This window comes from Apteryx rowi, unplaced genomic scaffold, assembly GCF_003343035.1.
Source record: "Apteryx rowi isolate R43461 unplaced genomic scaffold, aptRow1 scaffold_17, whole genome shotgun sequence".
Lineage (NCBI taxonomy): Eukaryota > Metazoa > Chordata > Aves > Apterygiformes > Apterygidae > Apteryx > Apteryx rowi.
In genome coordinates this window covers 3,469,065-3,484,334 of record NW_020447974.1, presented here as the reverse complement: position 1 = coordinate 3,484,334, position 15,270 = coordinate 3,469,065, and the positions used below count along the sequence as shown (strand labels likewise).

The 15,270-nt window shown below is 41.7% G+C and overlaps 1 protein-coding gene across 4 annotated transcripts; it reads right to left on the bottom strand.

The window, feature by feature from the left end:
* Positions 1-749: 749 nt before the first annotated feature.
* Positions 750-15,264, bottom strand: WHAMM (WAS protein homolog associated with actin, golgi membranes and microtubules). Of its 4 annotated transcripts, none has more exons than XM_026060557.1 (10): positions 15,070-15,264; positions 11,908-12,081; positions 10,357-10,507; positions 9,657-9,826; positions 8,125-8,290; positions 6,971-7,158; positions 5,468-5,554; positions 5,291-5,386; positions 4,469-4,916; positions 750-1,692 (listed from the first exon to the last, which is right to left on the bottom strand). In XM_026060557.1, the coding sequence occupies exons 2-10, from the start codon at positions 12,049-12,051 to the stop codon at positions 1,406-1,408; spliced, it is 1,737 nt and encodes a 578-aa protein (XP_025916342.1). In that variant the 5' UTR covers positions 12,052-12,081; positions 15,070-15,264; the 3' UTR covers positions 750-1,405. The 4 variants fall into 4 exon arrangements, with proteins under 4 accessions (XP_025916342.1, XP_025916343.1, XP_025916340.1 ...); XM_026060558.1 differs by lacking the exon at positions 15,070-15,264 and adding an exon at positions 14,808-14,958; XM_026060555.1 differs by lacking the exon at positions 15,070-15,264 and adding an exon at positions 13,493-14,763.
* Positions 15,265-15,270: the final 6 nt, after the last annotated feature.

The window sequence follows — 15,270 nt, the reverse complement described above, 5'->3', positions numbered from 1 at the left end:
CTGTGTTTGAATGCTGATCCATTAATATAATTTCTCTTTCTAGCTGTATCCACTGTGAAAAAAGAACTGTTTTTTTTTTCCTCCCTTCCAAATAGCAGTAGGTGCTGAAACAGTAAAAGATGAACCACAAGATGCTTCTCATGAAACTGCTAGGTACATATTTGCTGTCCTGATTAAATGGATCTGCTACTCTATAGTAAAACATAGAATTAAGGTACTCTACTTGCAAGTTTGTTACCAAATTACAATTCACAAATATTTGAGAAAATAAGGGCATTTACATACTCTATAAGTGAGACAGCACAGTTGCTATACGGCTGCCACTTGTTAAAATGAGAGTAAACTGAATCCACTTCTTCTGTTGGGATATATTTTTATTAAGGGTCAATAATAAACTCCAAAGAAACTTTGAATCATTTTTGTCACTATTTACCCAAAATAGAAACAGTCTATATATGTAATGTAGTTGAATTTTAGAATAGTTAGGTTCCAGGCACTATGTAAATAACTGCCATTTATAAGGTGCTTTCAGGCGATATAAATTCATGAGAGCAGGTATAAACATGTATTGATCTTCTCAGTGGAGAAATGTAGCTCTGTATTACAGGGCTAGATCACAGAAAAAATTACATACAATATTTTGGCACTTTCTTTTATGCCAACAGTTCACTGTAACCAGATGTATGAAAGACACTTAGCTTTCAAAAATACTCTACATTTAAACTTCCAGCTAAAAAGTAAACTTTTCAGTAATTAGTACAGCAGTGTTTATTTCAAACTTGATATTAGTTTTCCCATTCAGCATTGCCAAGCCCTTCCAAAGTGCACACTTTACAACATAATGACAAATGGAGTATCCAAGCAGTTATTTGAGAGTGAGCTGTATGAGACAAGCAACACATTAAAGGAATTTCTGGACCATGGAGGTAGTAATAAGAGAGCTTTCAAATTATGCGAAGATTTCTGGACTGCTTTTACCACCACACGTTTGAACTTTTAATTCACAAGGCAGATCTTCAGTTAGTTTCTCATTCTTTAAATTTGTTGTGATAGTATTATCTGCTGTGTAGTAACAACCAAAATAATGTATGTTTCAATTCAGTATTTTAGCTGTCTTCAGATACGGTGAAGACTCTGGAGTCTGCATGGCTGAGCCAGAATTGCCTATTAATGCAAGCATTTTTGGAATATGATTTCCCATGCAAAAATAAGAATCTGCAGCTCCTGCAGAAAATCAGCAGGACACTTACCATATAAGAGATTTTGGACTGTGACAAGAATATATACACACGCATACACACACACAATCATGCCGTTCTTTCATTTTGAAAGGAACAGTCTCCTACAATGTGCAAAACGAGACACGTACTGTGTTCCAGTCAGTACATCTGTTACTCTCACTGGGTTAACTGTCCCATTCCCCATTGTTCTGATCATTGTTTTCCTCTTCTTCAGAATCAGCAGACACTTTCTTAATTCTCTGGATGACTGCCTTAATGCTTCTCTCCAGCTCATTACTAGATCCTTTACTGATATCTTTCTCAGTATCTTGATTCACTTTTCTTAGTTTAACTCCTTGCCTTATGGCAGAGAGGATGTCGTCTTTCACAGAGGCATAGGGATTTGGCTGTTTCACTTTGCGAAGAACACCTTCACCACGTTTTAGAGAAGCCAAAACCTCATCCATGGTTCCTGCAACAGATAAGTCAGTTGTTATTGGAAGAAAGAACAAGACAACCACACTTGGAGGTATGAAACTCTATCCATGTGTTCACAGTTCTTCCTTTCATCTTTGCTGGAGACAGGAAAAGAGAATGAACTGTTCTGGCACAGACTCTTGCAAGCTTTTGCAGTGCCAGGTTCTGGAACTGAATAGTTAAAGCTTTTATACTTTATATTGAGAATCCAGCACCTCTTTAACATTACATAAAGTTGTGCGCTAAAGAAGAAATTATACACAAAGGAGGATGCTTCTTTTTCATTATGGCTTTATGTGCTTTCAAAAAAATATTACTGAACCAAAAAATGTCTTTTATTCTATATTAGAAACAATCTACCATTCCTTCTAGCTTTTTCAGTTGCCTGCTGAGACTGTCAATTGCATTTTTGCTCAACGAAGAGAAAAATGAAATGATTTGAGTAGAAAGGCTTGAAACTGCACCACTGAAATCAGTGGGAGTTAGATCAGGCCCTAAGCTGGTAGGCAGGCAGCTCTTTTCTGTATGGACTTAAAAAATAATTCTGATTTTACAACATGATTTAAATCTCAGGTGTATGTTTCTAAACTTCAGACCATGAAGGACACCATACCGAGAGAGCTTCTCCTGGCTCTCTTAGTACACATCATAATTTGTGTTTTATTCCTTTTGTTGGATTCTTTGTTGCTAACTTCAGACTGTCAGACAGGGAAGGCAGCTTCCCTGGACAGCAGTCCACAGCAACTCCTCCAGCCATAGGTCTAGGCCCTCTGTGCCTCACAGAAGTATTTTCGTTATGGGCAGTGCAGAGAGGGTTATGTGATTAACATCAAACAATGAAAATTTAACATTCTGCTAAATTTTGTGGTACCTTCAGAGACCGAGATGTCAGAAAAGATCCGTAAACTGGTCTTACAAAGCTTTCTAGTAAGCAGGTATTAAGTATATTAATCAAATGTGCTGCCTGGTAAAAGATCAGTTAGACTAACAAATAATAAAAGTAGTTCCACTTGGAAAGTATGATGATACCTTAGAGACAATATTTTCAGCACCAGAATATTAACCTCTTCTGACTTTTCAGGTGCAAAGACACAAGCAGCCCCTGTGTTACCGGAAACAACCTCTTTATGAAGTTGCTTCAGCAAGTTCCTATGGCAATATTTTATTGATTACTATCATAGCAATTAACATGCTGGTTTTCTTCATGAAATAGAGGTGTAAACAACCAGTTGGATCCCTCCAATAACCAAAAAAAAGGATTTTCCTTATTCAAAAATAATGAAAGGATATCAATGTTTGCTGTGAATGACAGTAAATATTAGCTACTAGCAAGGCTGTTCTGGTAGCAATCAGACTGCCCTGGTGTACAACTCCTGTTGCTAATCAAAGCTTCTTACGAGTGTCTGCAGCAGTTATCCCATGCACCTCCTGGACTGAAGTCAGCACACTGATCTACTGGATGCACAGCAGTTTGTCATGGCAGCCTGATGCGTCTCAGCCCTTCAGCTGCTTCTCCTTCACCACCCCTTGGAAGAACTGAAGACACGAACTTTTCTAGGTATTTCTGCCTGTGGTTTGCCTCTCAACTGGGGAGTTACAAAGGCTGCTTAGATGTATTGCGAAGAGTGTGAAAAGGGAAAAGAATGTGCCATATCTAAAGACCTGCTTCATTCTAACATAAGCTCTACTCTGAAAATTGTCAATGAAAAATTGCTGCCTTCCCACTTAGATCAATCTCCCTGGCATAGTCAGAATATCTGCTTGCTTTAGAGATAAAAATAAGCCTGTTAGCAGGATGTAACCAGTGCAGACTTGGGAAATTGCTGAGCTTTATTCTCATCCAAACTGCTGTGTTTCAATTGCAGAGTGCAGCCTTCAGTTACACCTCTATGATCTTGCTAACAAAGCAGAGGTGTACCAGAGCAGAATTTTTGCCCCAGGAATGCAAGTATGCCAACGCTATCCCTCTGCCTTTCAAATCTTGGCTGAATTCTGCATGAATTCTCCTAAGTAACCTTTATTTTGAAACTAAGCAAATTCTAGGTGGACACAGACTATGTTCACCTTATAAATGTGTGTGGCCCAAACTGATGGCTCTGTAGTACGTAAACACTGAAGAATAACCTTAATACAAGCACAAATATACTCACAAGCAGTCCTACTGGCTGGACACGATTAATCCTCAAACAAAATGCCACATTCAGTTCAAAGGTGGCAAAACTGTGGCAAGAATAAGCCTGGAAATAGAGGTTGCTTCTCATCAGATAATGTGAGTAAACCCCAGCTCCTTGGAATCATTTCTGCCACCTTCCTCTCTGTTAAAGCAGTGGCATTTTTGGTATCATGAGAAATGTGATCTCCACAGAACTATCAATGTTGTGATTAAGAATAGTTTAAACTAACTTGTAAGGCTGCTCTTACGGAGCAATGTAGAATTCTAGCACAGCAACTCAAGTCCAAATGTTCTAAAAAATTATTGACCTGGATGTCCAACTTGAGAGTGTTACTCAAAACATGTTGAGTTACATACACTAAAAGTCAGAGCCCTGTGAAGTATACCAAACTGGATACCCAAATCGCTGTTATTCATTTAGTATCCTGACTTGTGGTCAGTGTTATTGTATGTGGTCTCTTAGACCAAGCTTTCTAAAAGCTTTGTTCTCTTGAGCAAGACTGCAAAACAACGTTAATGTCCAGAACCAGAGGGAGAGAGAACTGAAAAATGCAGGAAAGGAAGAAAGAAAAACACCAGTTGATGTGAGACTACTTACCTATGTAATTATTTACAGACATCCTGAATGAGTCATCCTGTCTGTGCATTGCAGGGACCTCAGAGCTAAGGGGAAGTGGCTTATCCTCTATTGCTGATGGTGTCTTGAAGTGGAGAGGTAAAGGGGGAGGAGGAGGAGGGGTTGGAAGAGGTGGCGGTGGCGGTGGGGAGGATGGAGAGTCCATCAGCCCCTCGCTGTGTTTTTGTTGCTTTGAGTCACCAGCAGCCACAAAAATCTGGACAGGGATATCTGCTGGGGGATTCTGATGAGAAGCTTTTAAAACTTTGCCTTCTGCTAGCTGCAAGCTCCTTGGCTGCTCCAGTTCTGGCCTCACTCTTGATGAAGGTGGAGGGGGCAGTACTGCAGCCTGCTGGGCGATGCTTCGTGGCATCTTGGGACTGAGAGGCTGGGGACCAGATGTTTTCAGCACAATGTGAGCTGGGCATTTCTGAAAAACAAGGGTAAGGCAGGAGGTCACTTTACCATTGGACTGGCAATAACAGCATCCACAAAGAGACAAAAAGCTGCAGAGCACAGACTTGTACTACTCACCCATTCAAGTAGAAAATTCAATACTGAACAGAGTTAAAGGAACATCAAGGTATTTCTTTCAAAGTGATTTCCCCACTTCTGCTCTCTGCAACAGGCTCTGTACCTGGAAGCTATTTTCTTAGTGGATTCCTTCCACTCGTTACATCAGTCCTATTTTAGACTACTAAAATGGTGGGCTCTGATCTGGACCGCGCTCACACGTGAGCTATGGCTACTTTTTGACTCCCTGTTTTGACACCATGTAGGATTACTGTAGTTCACAATACTTGCCTCCCTGAATGTTTTCAGCCTCTCCAGTGTTTTCTGACGTTCTTGGCTTATCCAAGCTTTTTTCTTTTTCTCTTCCTCTTTTTGCTTGTCTCTTTTCTGTATTAAAACACATGTAAATGAGCATTTGTGCACGAAAACAAGCTGCCAAAATCTGCAAGGCTGCTATTCAGTACTCACTATCTGTATGCTGTGATGCTGCTGGAAGCGTTTTTTGCTCTCCTCTGCCTGTTGCAGTCTCTGCCGATGGCTTGCTTCACATTGATCCTGGTGAAACAGCAAAATTCATGCAACCCTTGGTTAGTTCGTATTTACTGTGTGTGCAGTCTGTGCCATTAACTCATGTGCAAAAGTCACTCTAGAATAACCAACACCATGTGCTTGGCTGTGCCAAAGCGGATGCCGAAGCACAGCAGGTGCCAGATGTAAGAACCTACAGGTAAGGTCTATACCCAGATCTGAACAGATTCCTCTGTCTTACATTTAGGTTTAAAAAAAAAAAAAAAAGAAAAAGAAAAAGAAAATAAAAGAAAAAAAAAGAAAAAAGGTAGCAACAAGCTCTGAAGAAATTTCACCCAGGTACCAGCTGGAGGGAATGGATGCAAAAATATGAGAAAGAAGGGCAGAAGGAAGTTAGCAGGGCACTGCAGAAATACAGGGCTATTTTCCTTCTGTCCCTCCTTTGCCATAGCTCCCACATACAAAGGGTAGGGAAGCAGAGGTAGGTGAAACACAAGGAATGGCTGACAGGGATACCCTGTTAGCAACAAAGGGCCTCAGAGAAGTTGCAGGTTTCAGTATTTTCTCTGAGAGTCACTAGTTGTCCCTGTACAGAGGGGGATTATCCACATGGTTGGGTAAGCATTTGCAAATCATCTGCCATGCGGCTTTAGTGTTATATAACCAATAGATGGCAATTAAGTGCATGAAAACAGAAGCAGAGGAAGTATCTGCTGAGGAAGCAGTTGTAGGAGACAACAACTGTTCATGAAACATTTCCAATGAGATTCCCATTTTGTCTGGACTAGTGAGGGGTAAAAGGCCAGACACACTTGGCTTAAACTCCGCTCTCTGCCTCAGCAGCGCTGCACAGGTGTAAGGCAAGTCCAGCTCACTGGGAAAGTCCATGAGAGTCAACTGTGATCTCATTTCTTTATTCCTAGTATTCCGCTCCAAATGGGAAGCAAAGGAAAAAGCTGTCCCTTGCACAGAACTGAGAGGCTGGAGAGAGAATTGCAGTAGTTAAATTTTCCCTCCCCTCCCATTCAAAGGTAAAGTAAGTATCACTGTGTGTGCTGTTCTATCACTGCAGCTTCCTTCACTGTAGGCCAAGTTTTCTCCTGTGCTGCAGCTGCTTTATACCAGGCTGCCAGGGCAAAGTTCCAGCTGGCCACAGCATGGCTCTCCATGAGGTTTAACTGATAGAGGAAAAACCTCCTGGGTCACCCATATCAGTTTGTGCTCCCTTAATACACTAGGGAGCCATTTGCACCAGACAGTGGAGCATAAAGCTGGCTTAAAATCACATTGCCCCTCTTTCTGTTTTGTAGGCGTTGGCACCAAGTCACACATCATCTTGTATGTTCCAGCCAAAGCTTCCCTAGTTGTTTTCCGTCCATCCCTTGTGGGTCAAGACTTATGACCTCAGTTAAAGAAGCTGCATGGCTCTAGGACTGCATTTACTTTTTTGTTCCTGAGGTAGGCTCTCCTTGCACAGACAGTTCCACGCTTTGTCTCCAACTGCTTAGTCTTCCGCCTCAGCTTCGTCATTTCTGACGAGTTAGCGTAATGTTGTCCCATTGTCTGTTCAATGACCTTGAGCTCCTCAGGATTTTCACATGTATCATAGTAAACAACTTCATCCTGTTTCTCTAAAAAGGCATTTGGCATTTTTTTAAAAAAAACAAAAATTGCCACAGTTATTTAAACATTTAAAGAAGTAACGACATTTTAAAAGCCACTGAAAGCAACGAGTTAGTTATTAGAAAGTGTAAAGCTTCAGAGTCGAGCTTGGTCCTTCAAAATCTTAAGCAAACATGTAATGCTACTCACAGGGATGCTTTGCAGGATCAAATTTATGCTGTTAGCATTTGCTGTTATTTAGCCTCCTCTTTCAAATGTATCTCTGTGCTTTAACTCCTACCTTCACTGACTGGAGTTTTCCTGGAAAACTGAAGACTGTTCTGATCAGCACTGGATGATTTATTTTCCTATTTAACCAGGTTTTAATTATGCAACAAGAAGAAGCAATGTTTACTTCACAGTATACTACACAGTAATAGAGAAATCATAAAGCACAAATAAGCATAAAAAAGACTGCTGCCTAATTTGGTCATAAATATATTAAGAAGGGACAGTTAAACTGGAATACATCAGCACTCAAGTAGCATCTAGCTAAAATCACCTCTTTTTGTCATTAACAGGATGTATTTTGCAATTTTTACATATTAAATTACAATAGTTTTGCGATGAATTTTGGGACACCTTTCAGCAGGTTCCCTGAAGGAAACTTCAGTTTCCATACATAGATCCTGTAAGAGCAATAGGTATCTGTAACATAAAGTTATCCCACATGCCAAACCTGTGCATGCATATATCACAGCTGATGTCAAGAAGAGTCACCAGTGTGGCTTTTTTTTACCTATGTTACTGAATTACTTTTAGAAGACAAAATATCAGATGCTGTCCCAGCACCAATGTTTTCCAGTGATGCTTTCTAGTATCAAGACCTGAGTAGGAATAATATTCTTCTTCTTTTTTTTTCTTAATACAAAAACAGAGAAGGCTATATCACTGCTGTGTTTTGGACATGTGCTTAAATACTTGTTTATTCTTACCTTTAATCTGTCTCCTTAAAGTGTCTAATTGTACAATAAGAAGCATCTCTTCATGTTTCAATACTTCAAGTTGTACATTATATAATTCCAGCTGGGTTTCATAATACTCCATTTCCAGCTCCTCTGCTACAGTTAGGTTCTCTTCTTGTTCATCAAGGTTCTCCATCTATACAGTCCCAAAGAGAAAATAAAAAACATTAATAGCCAGATAAGCACGAGTGACAGTGCCACCATCAAAAGAAGGGCAAGTCTCCCTCTCTCCCCTGCCCCCCTGCCCTTCAGTCCACCTTACACAGACTGTGCTGCTCACTGGACTCAGCTTGCCAACCTGGCACAAAACTGGTTTCATTTTCTGCTTGCTTACTGAATTGAATCAGCTCACGGAGAGGTTTCACAAGAGCTAGAGCTAGGAAAAGGTAATCACACAGCCAGGAGCAGGACCTGTCCCCTTTTTCGCCAGCAGCTAACTATGAGATGGGCACAAGCTGTCTTGGGTACCTTCTCCCTTAGCCTTTGCATCAGGCTCTTAAAAGTTGGTGCGAGTCTGTCAAACAAGCTTTAGAGAGAGAAAGCTATCAGTAAGCTGCTACCCAAGAGGAAAATTAGGGGAGAAAAACCTCTTTCCTCTCCACCTTCCTTCCCCCGCCCCCAAAATGAAAATATAAAACCAACCAGGTGCTGTGAATTTGAAATATACCAACTGGTCATTTAATAATTTCCTGTTCTATTGTAGATTTAATTTGTGAAAAGCTTCATTCAAAAAGAGGTATTGTCCAGTAAGCATGACATAGCACCACAACTATTTTTTAATTAAAAGGATATTTGTACCCTTTATGATAAAGCTATTATTAATGATAGTTGTTCACTATGATGAAGCCTACCACAAAAGACTTCATTAAAATCTGCACAAATAACACTGCTCCTAAGAACAATTACATATAGTGCAGTGCATTAGTGCTAGGTGCTCCTAGCAGCAGTTAGATGGCATCAAGCAGAAACAATCAGAATATTAAAATTAAGTAAATACCTTTCTTTTGCAGTGTTCTCTGAAAATAATATCTCAGTCTTTTATCTTCCTGCAACTAATAGTTTTAAAGGTTAATACCATAAATGCTAACATGACACTTGAACTGTAAAAATATTTATCCTAAGCTTTCCTAAGTATCCTCATGTGTGCAGGAGCAATTTTAAAAAATGGGAGATATGCATTTTTCTGTAATTTAAAACTATGTTGAAAATCAATTAGTTCAAGCTTTCTGTTTGCTTGTAAAATTAAAAATTGATTTCTTTTTCACAAACTGTCAGGAAACACTAGGTTGTTTTGTTTTTCAAAAAAAGTAGCTTAAAATACTTGGGTCAGCTCTACAGTCTGTAAAATGCTTAGCACAGAACTTGGGTGCTTTGCTGAAAGACACCTTCTGAGCTCAGTTTCATAGACAAAGACTTTAAAAGTCTCCCCATGCCCCTTCAGTGGGTTTTGATCAGCCCTTCACAAACCTGTGACAGAAAAGCATGTTTTGCAGGGGGCTTACGTTTTTCTGAATGCCAGCTTTCTTCTGTTTCAGACACAATTCCCTTGCCCGCAGATGCTGAAGAGTTTCTTTAGCTAACATATACTTCAGGTTTTCTAGTCTTGGCAAAGCTGATGCCCAGGTGGCTTGACCAAATCTTTTCTGATCTTGTTCCATCTGTTTGTGCATTGCTGCAGATTAAAACATTGCAGTAAGATATGAAAAATGCAGTGTCCTAATAACCCTTGTGTGTTCCTACTACAGCTGCAGTACTAAAAATGCTGATGCTATTAAACAATTTCTAAAGCTTTGGAAATTATAAGACTGTAAGACTGAATTTATGTTTTATAAATGGAAGTCAAATACTTAACCGTACCATGTAAATGTATGTTAACAATTATATAGCAATGTTCTTAGTTACCACCCTGAAATCCTTGATGCYTTCACAGCAAGGGTTAAAGTTGTGCATGTTTTTTTATTTAGAGGTTTGCAGCCATAATTCTCATGTCTTGATGACATCTGTGTGTAAGCCAATGCAAACTGTAAATCAAGCTGGTTAAAAGATGTAAGTTTAGGTGAATAAAATTCTCATTTCTTGTGCTGGACACTCATCCTAACTTTGGGGTTTGCAGAGATAGAACAGCAAAGGTGATAAAAAGAGCTTTTTAACCCCAAAGACAAGTATGAATCACAACCTTTTGGGTAAATTCACTGTGATTACCTGCCAGGGCCTTTACGGTTTCCTTGAAGTAGTTCACTGTGATATCCTGAATGGAGCACACAGCATCTTCTGCCCGCTTAGTCCATTCCTCAGCATCTTTCTGCAAAGCTGCTATTCTTTTAGGCCCCAGCTGATCATACTGTAAAGATTTCTGCAAGGAGACAAAATTCTCAGTTATCAGCTGGTTACCACAGCAGTGCAGCCCACATTACGCTTCACTGACAGATGCTGCAAGCGAGGCAGAGCACAGTGGCAAACCTCACCTTCCCCTCACCCGTCGCAATGCAAGTCACTGTCCAGACCCTGCTCCCCATTCTCCAGGTTAATGCAGAACCTGTCACGACTTTAACGTTCGCTTTGGATTAATTTATTTCTTAAAATGTTTGTAAACCCTCATCTTAAACATAATGTCTGTCTGAAACGTTTCTAGTTGTTACTAAAAGTAACTCAGACACACTCTTCTACGTGCAATGTTCTCTTCTATTTTTCCCCCATGTGTTGACAGCACATTCTTGGCAGGTCCCCCTGTTTGGCTGTTCTTTCACACAGGAACAAGGATATAGAAAAGAAACATAATATTTTCAAGCCCACAGAAAAYTGATAGAGGGTACATGGGTACAAGACTAGTATCCGATTTGTCTTTTTTTAAGAAATAAATTTTAAAAGAGCCTAAACTTTCTTTTAAGATGTTATTTACACAGAAGAAAACTTTGAGCTAGTTTAATCCATTCCAGTTTTCACTTTAATTTTCAGTACAGCATACTAGCTGTTTTACCCTCACAGATTTAGACTTTCAGTATCTAAAAACTTTAGAGTCTTAACTTACAACTGTTCTGCTCTTTTCTACARCATTAACAGCTCGCTATAATTTTAACAGAATAGTTAAGAGAAAATCAAAATAGCAGAGGGCTCTCCCTTCCAGGTGCATCATAACTTTTCTTGACTATGGGCTTCCAGTTTAAGATTCATGCAGAATTAAGTGAATAAACTGACAAGTGATGTGCATTTTAGCTTGTACTTCTAGCAGGCTCAAGCAGTGACAGAAAACTGCTGTGTCTGGTAAGGCCAGCTCTGCCTTCCCTCCTACCACCACAGCTGAGTTAACATGCTACATCGGCATTGCTGCGGGATGGCATTCCCAATGTCACAGACTAATCCCATTGAAGATGGCCCACCAGAGGTTACTAGAACCTCTGTAAATTGAGCCTACGAGAGTAAACCATGGACATGAGGAGTTTAGGGATGTTTTTTTCTTTTACTACTTCCCAGTGGAGGGAGGCAGGACAATGGTGAGAAGCTGGCTGGGCTCAGCAGATGAAATCCTATTTAAGCTAATACCGTGAACTTTATTTCAGTAGATCTTCTCAGAACAGATCTGCTGTAACTCTGAACTTCCCAGCCACGTTCGGTGGCTTGGCAGGAAAAAGGAAGTAGTTAAGACAGAATTGGGGAGTCTAAGGATAATCAAACGATGTGGAGTCTCAGCTGCTCCAAGAGCAGATGATGTCCCACTACACAACTTGGCCTTTCACTTTGTAAGGGCAGACCTACCAGGATTTCCAGTTTGTACAGGGTCGCCAGTTCGCGCATATCTCTGAATGGCTGCAGTAAAAACTGGTAGAATTGCGTTGCCATGGTAACCAAGTCCTGATAAGTTTCGTCTTCTTCTTCATAAACCTTCATCAAAGCCACCATTGTGTCAGCACTTTTATGCTGCTGAAGAACCTAGAAGGATAAAAGGTAAGTCGGATTTGGCTGTGTTTTGTGTTCGTGTGCACTAACTGCTGACAAGCTTTGGTGGAAAGAACCTGTCGTTTATCACCAGACGAAAGAGCCAAGGCTTCCCGTCATGTGGGAGGACCGCTCCAAGCACTCAGCAACCGTCCCCAGCAGGAAATACCATTAGCGACGTCCTCTTAAGGGCACTAATTGCTGCATATTGCATTAGGAGACTGCAAGGGGAATCATGCCTAGGGCCTTCCATGGCAAAAATGCTAATAGCTGTGCACAGCTGACATTTATAAATACAGATGGTTTGCAGGGGAAGTCTGCATGCTGCAAGGACAAGTAAGGCATTCTTAAACTAGTTCTTGCATCTCTTTCAATTACTAAATACCTTCTAACACAACATGAGTTTCTGGATCCAGAATTTCTGATTTCAAGCATGGAAAAATCAGACTTTCATTTAAAAATCAGAATTCAGAACCAGATTTCTACCCTGATATACTCTGCAGTTAAATTCCTTTAATATTTTTATAATTCATAATAGTTTATTCCAATCTCAGTCCTAGAAATATTACATTTTATAACTTTTAATTCCTCCAGGGAGCAACTGTCTCTTACTGATAGATCAGTACTCATTTAAGGTATTCATTTGCCTCTATGATGAAAAATGAATTTGGAAACTTTTCTTCAATTTGTTTACTTAGCATCAAAGCTTCAAAGATTTTTTTTTTGCCAGCAGGTAATAGAGACCGTGGTGTAAGCTATGGGCTAGGACAGAGGCAGCTGAGGAACCAGAGGTAAGCTCCGGCGAGAAACACAGACCTTCTGGGAAGGATATAGTTTGTGCTGCAGCTCCTTAAGGGAAGCCGGGGAGGGAATCGAAGGTGCTCAGTGCTGCGACAATCAGGAAAAAACACTTTGACACATGGGCCCGATTATGTTGCAACTGAAAAGCACTGGCATGAAACCCTGCTGGTTGCTCCTGCCAGCCAAGCCTGGGTACCACAGCGGGAGCAAAGGTCCCAGCTGGAGGATCCCCCGGGAAGGGCAGAGGAGTCAGCACGAGGCCACCGTCCACCCATCCTCTCCCTGGTCCTGGCATAGGCAGGACAGGGGAACATGAGGGCCCAGGAGCCGGGGCAGCTCAGACACCATCCTAGGGCCCAGCTGCAGCAATTGAACAGTCTGTTTTTTCCAATGTTGAAGCCAAGCAAAACACATTAATGCGCTTTCTGGTTCTCATACTCAAACAAGGAGCGAGGGTCATGATCGCCACTGGAGGATGTTTACACTAGGGAGAGGGGAAGTATTTGTAAAATTTTAGTCTACTTGTGAGAAAATTGTCATAGTTTTTCTGGGAAATCCTTGCATTTACACAATTTGCTATTCTTTTAATAGAACTCCAGTTCACCATTAGCCAGAATGACTCCAGTGGTGGTGGTGACGGTGGTGGTGATGGTATCGCTCTTGGGATTTTAGGACTGTTATCTTTGTTCAAAGATACAAAAAAAGGAAACATCTACACGCTGCTCCTCTCCTCTGTCTTACACAGGCAACTTCTGCACTCTTACAAACGCATCTCCTTTTATCTCTAGTCATCTGCTCCAGAGGATGAAGTATCTGAGGAGGACATCGATATAAACAGGGAAGAAAGATGCTCTGATATTTAAGGTTAGTTTGGAGCCAGAAGATAAAGGTTTCACTTCTGGCTTTGCTCTGCGGGTCTTGGGTAACCTGGTCTACACTGCATATAATGAACTTATGTTCTTGTGAGGCCTGGAAATACAACAGTATTGTTTAAAGCATCCTTAGACGTAGCTAATATATAGTTGGTAATAGCAGGATAGTTGGCACTAAGTTATACTTAACCATCAAATCCCAAACTGCCACATAGGTATTTACTCTTCTGTGCTTCTTGCAAAAGAGCACAAGGACCAGAATGTATTTCTAACTGGGGCATGGACTGTTACAGTCATTCAGGTACAGAAACTGTAACTTTTGTATACAGCATTGTGTATGAACTTCATGCAAACTAAAGTCTTTTTAAAAACTCTGTTTCTGAGAAGGAATGGGAATCACGTTATGGTTGTTAAGCAGTGACACAGAAAACACTAAGCTAAAGCCAACTGTCTCAATTTCTTCCCAAAGTAGGATCATTTTCATAAAATGCCTTTCAGCCTGCTCTGCCAGGTAGAGCAAAAAAGGTTTAGCAGCAACAGCACTAGTGATCTTAAATTGCCTTTAAACCTTGTGTTAACATAGCAATGTCCTAACACACTAGTTACCATCCTTGAAACAGAGTGCTTAACACAAGGAAAAAAAATCCAGTTAGACACCTAGAGCAAGCAGGAGCTTACAGTAACAAAGACAGAAAGGGCTAGTATCATAATTATGCATTCACTAGGCCAGAATTGCACACTTCACATTTTTCTGACTACAGAACACCTATTTGATATAGGCCTACAGATTGGTTTGGTTTAATGAAGCAACTTCTGACAGAGAATCCCCCAGTTACAGTCATCACTGCAAGAAGGCAGTCTGAGACCTTCACAGGAAGTTATCTGTACTCTCCTGGGTTGCGATTCCAGTCAGCACACAACGCTGCTGGGTATTTTTAGCAACGTGTTTCTGTAGGAGCGCCTGCAGCTTAAGCAAGCGCCCCGACGTCTTACGCTTACGGCCCACAAGGAGCTCGCTTATTCCCCACTTAATAAAGCGGTGCTTACAAAGACGGATCGCACTCGACGCTCGAGCACGTCAACTCGGCGGTTTCTGGGCAGCCAAAGCGGCGTTTGTGTAAGCGCCGACCTGCCCACCGGCAACACCGCGAGCAGGACGACGCCAGCGACCCGGCACCTTCCACCGCGGCACCCACGCGCGAGCGACTCTCAAGCAGCTGACGCGAGCGGGAGACAAGCAGCAGAGCGGCCGCAGAGGTCGGAGGGGAGGAAGGCGGCGCTCGAGCACGACGAGGCCCCGGGCCCGTACCCGCCGCAGGGCCTCCTCGGCCCGGGCCAGGTGGCCGCGCAGGGCCCTGCCGCGCAGCTCCTGCACGCTCTCGTAGTAGTCGTCGTCGCGGCGGCGCTCGGCGGCGAAGAGGGCGTCCAGCACCACGCGGCCGCCGCAGAGCTCCAGGGCCCAGCCCAGGTAGCGCTCCAGCTGCCGGCACAGCTCCTGCACCTCGGCCTC

Bases quoted from the DNA above. Each gene is read 5' to 3' on its own strand.
- WHAMM (XM_026060555.1), bottom strand. From the start codon at position 13,600: ATGTTTCCTTTTTTTGTATCTTTGAACAAAGATAACAGTCCTAAAATC. The intron at 7,159-8,124 runs GTAAGAATAAAC...ATGCCTTTTTAG, and splicing joins TTTAAGGAGACAGATTAAAG to AGAAACAGGATGAAGTTGTT. The intron at 1,693-4,468 runs GTAAGTAGTCTC...TATCTGTTGCAG, and splicing joins GTCTGTAAATAATTACATAG to GAACCATGGATGAGGTTTTG.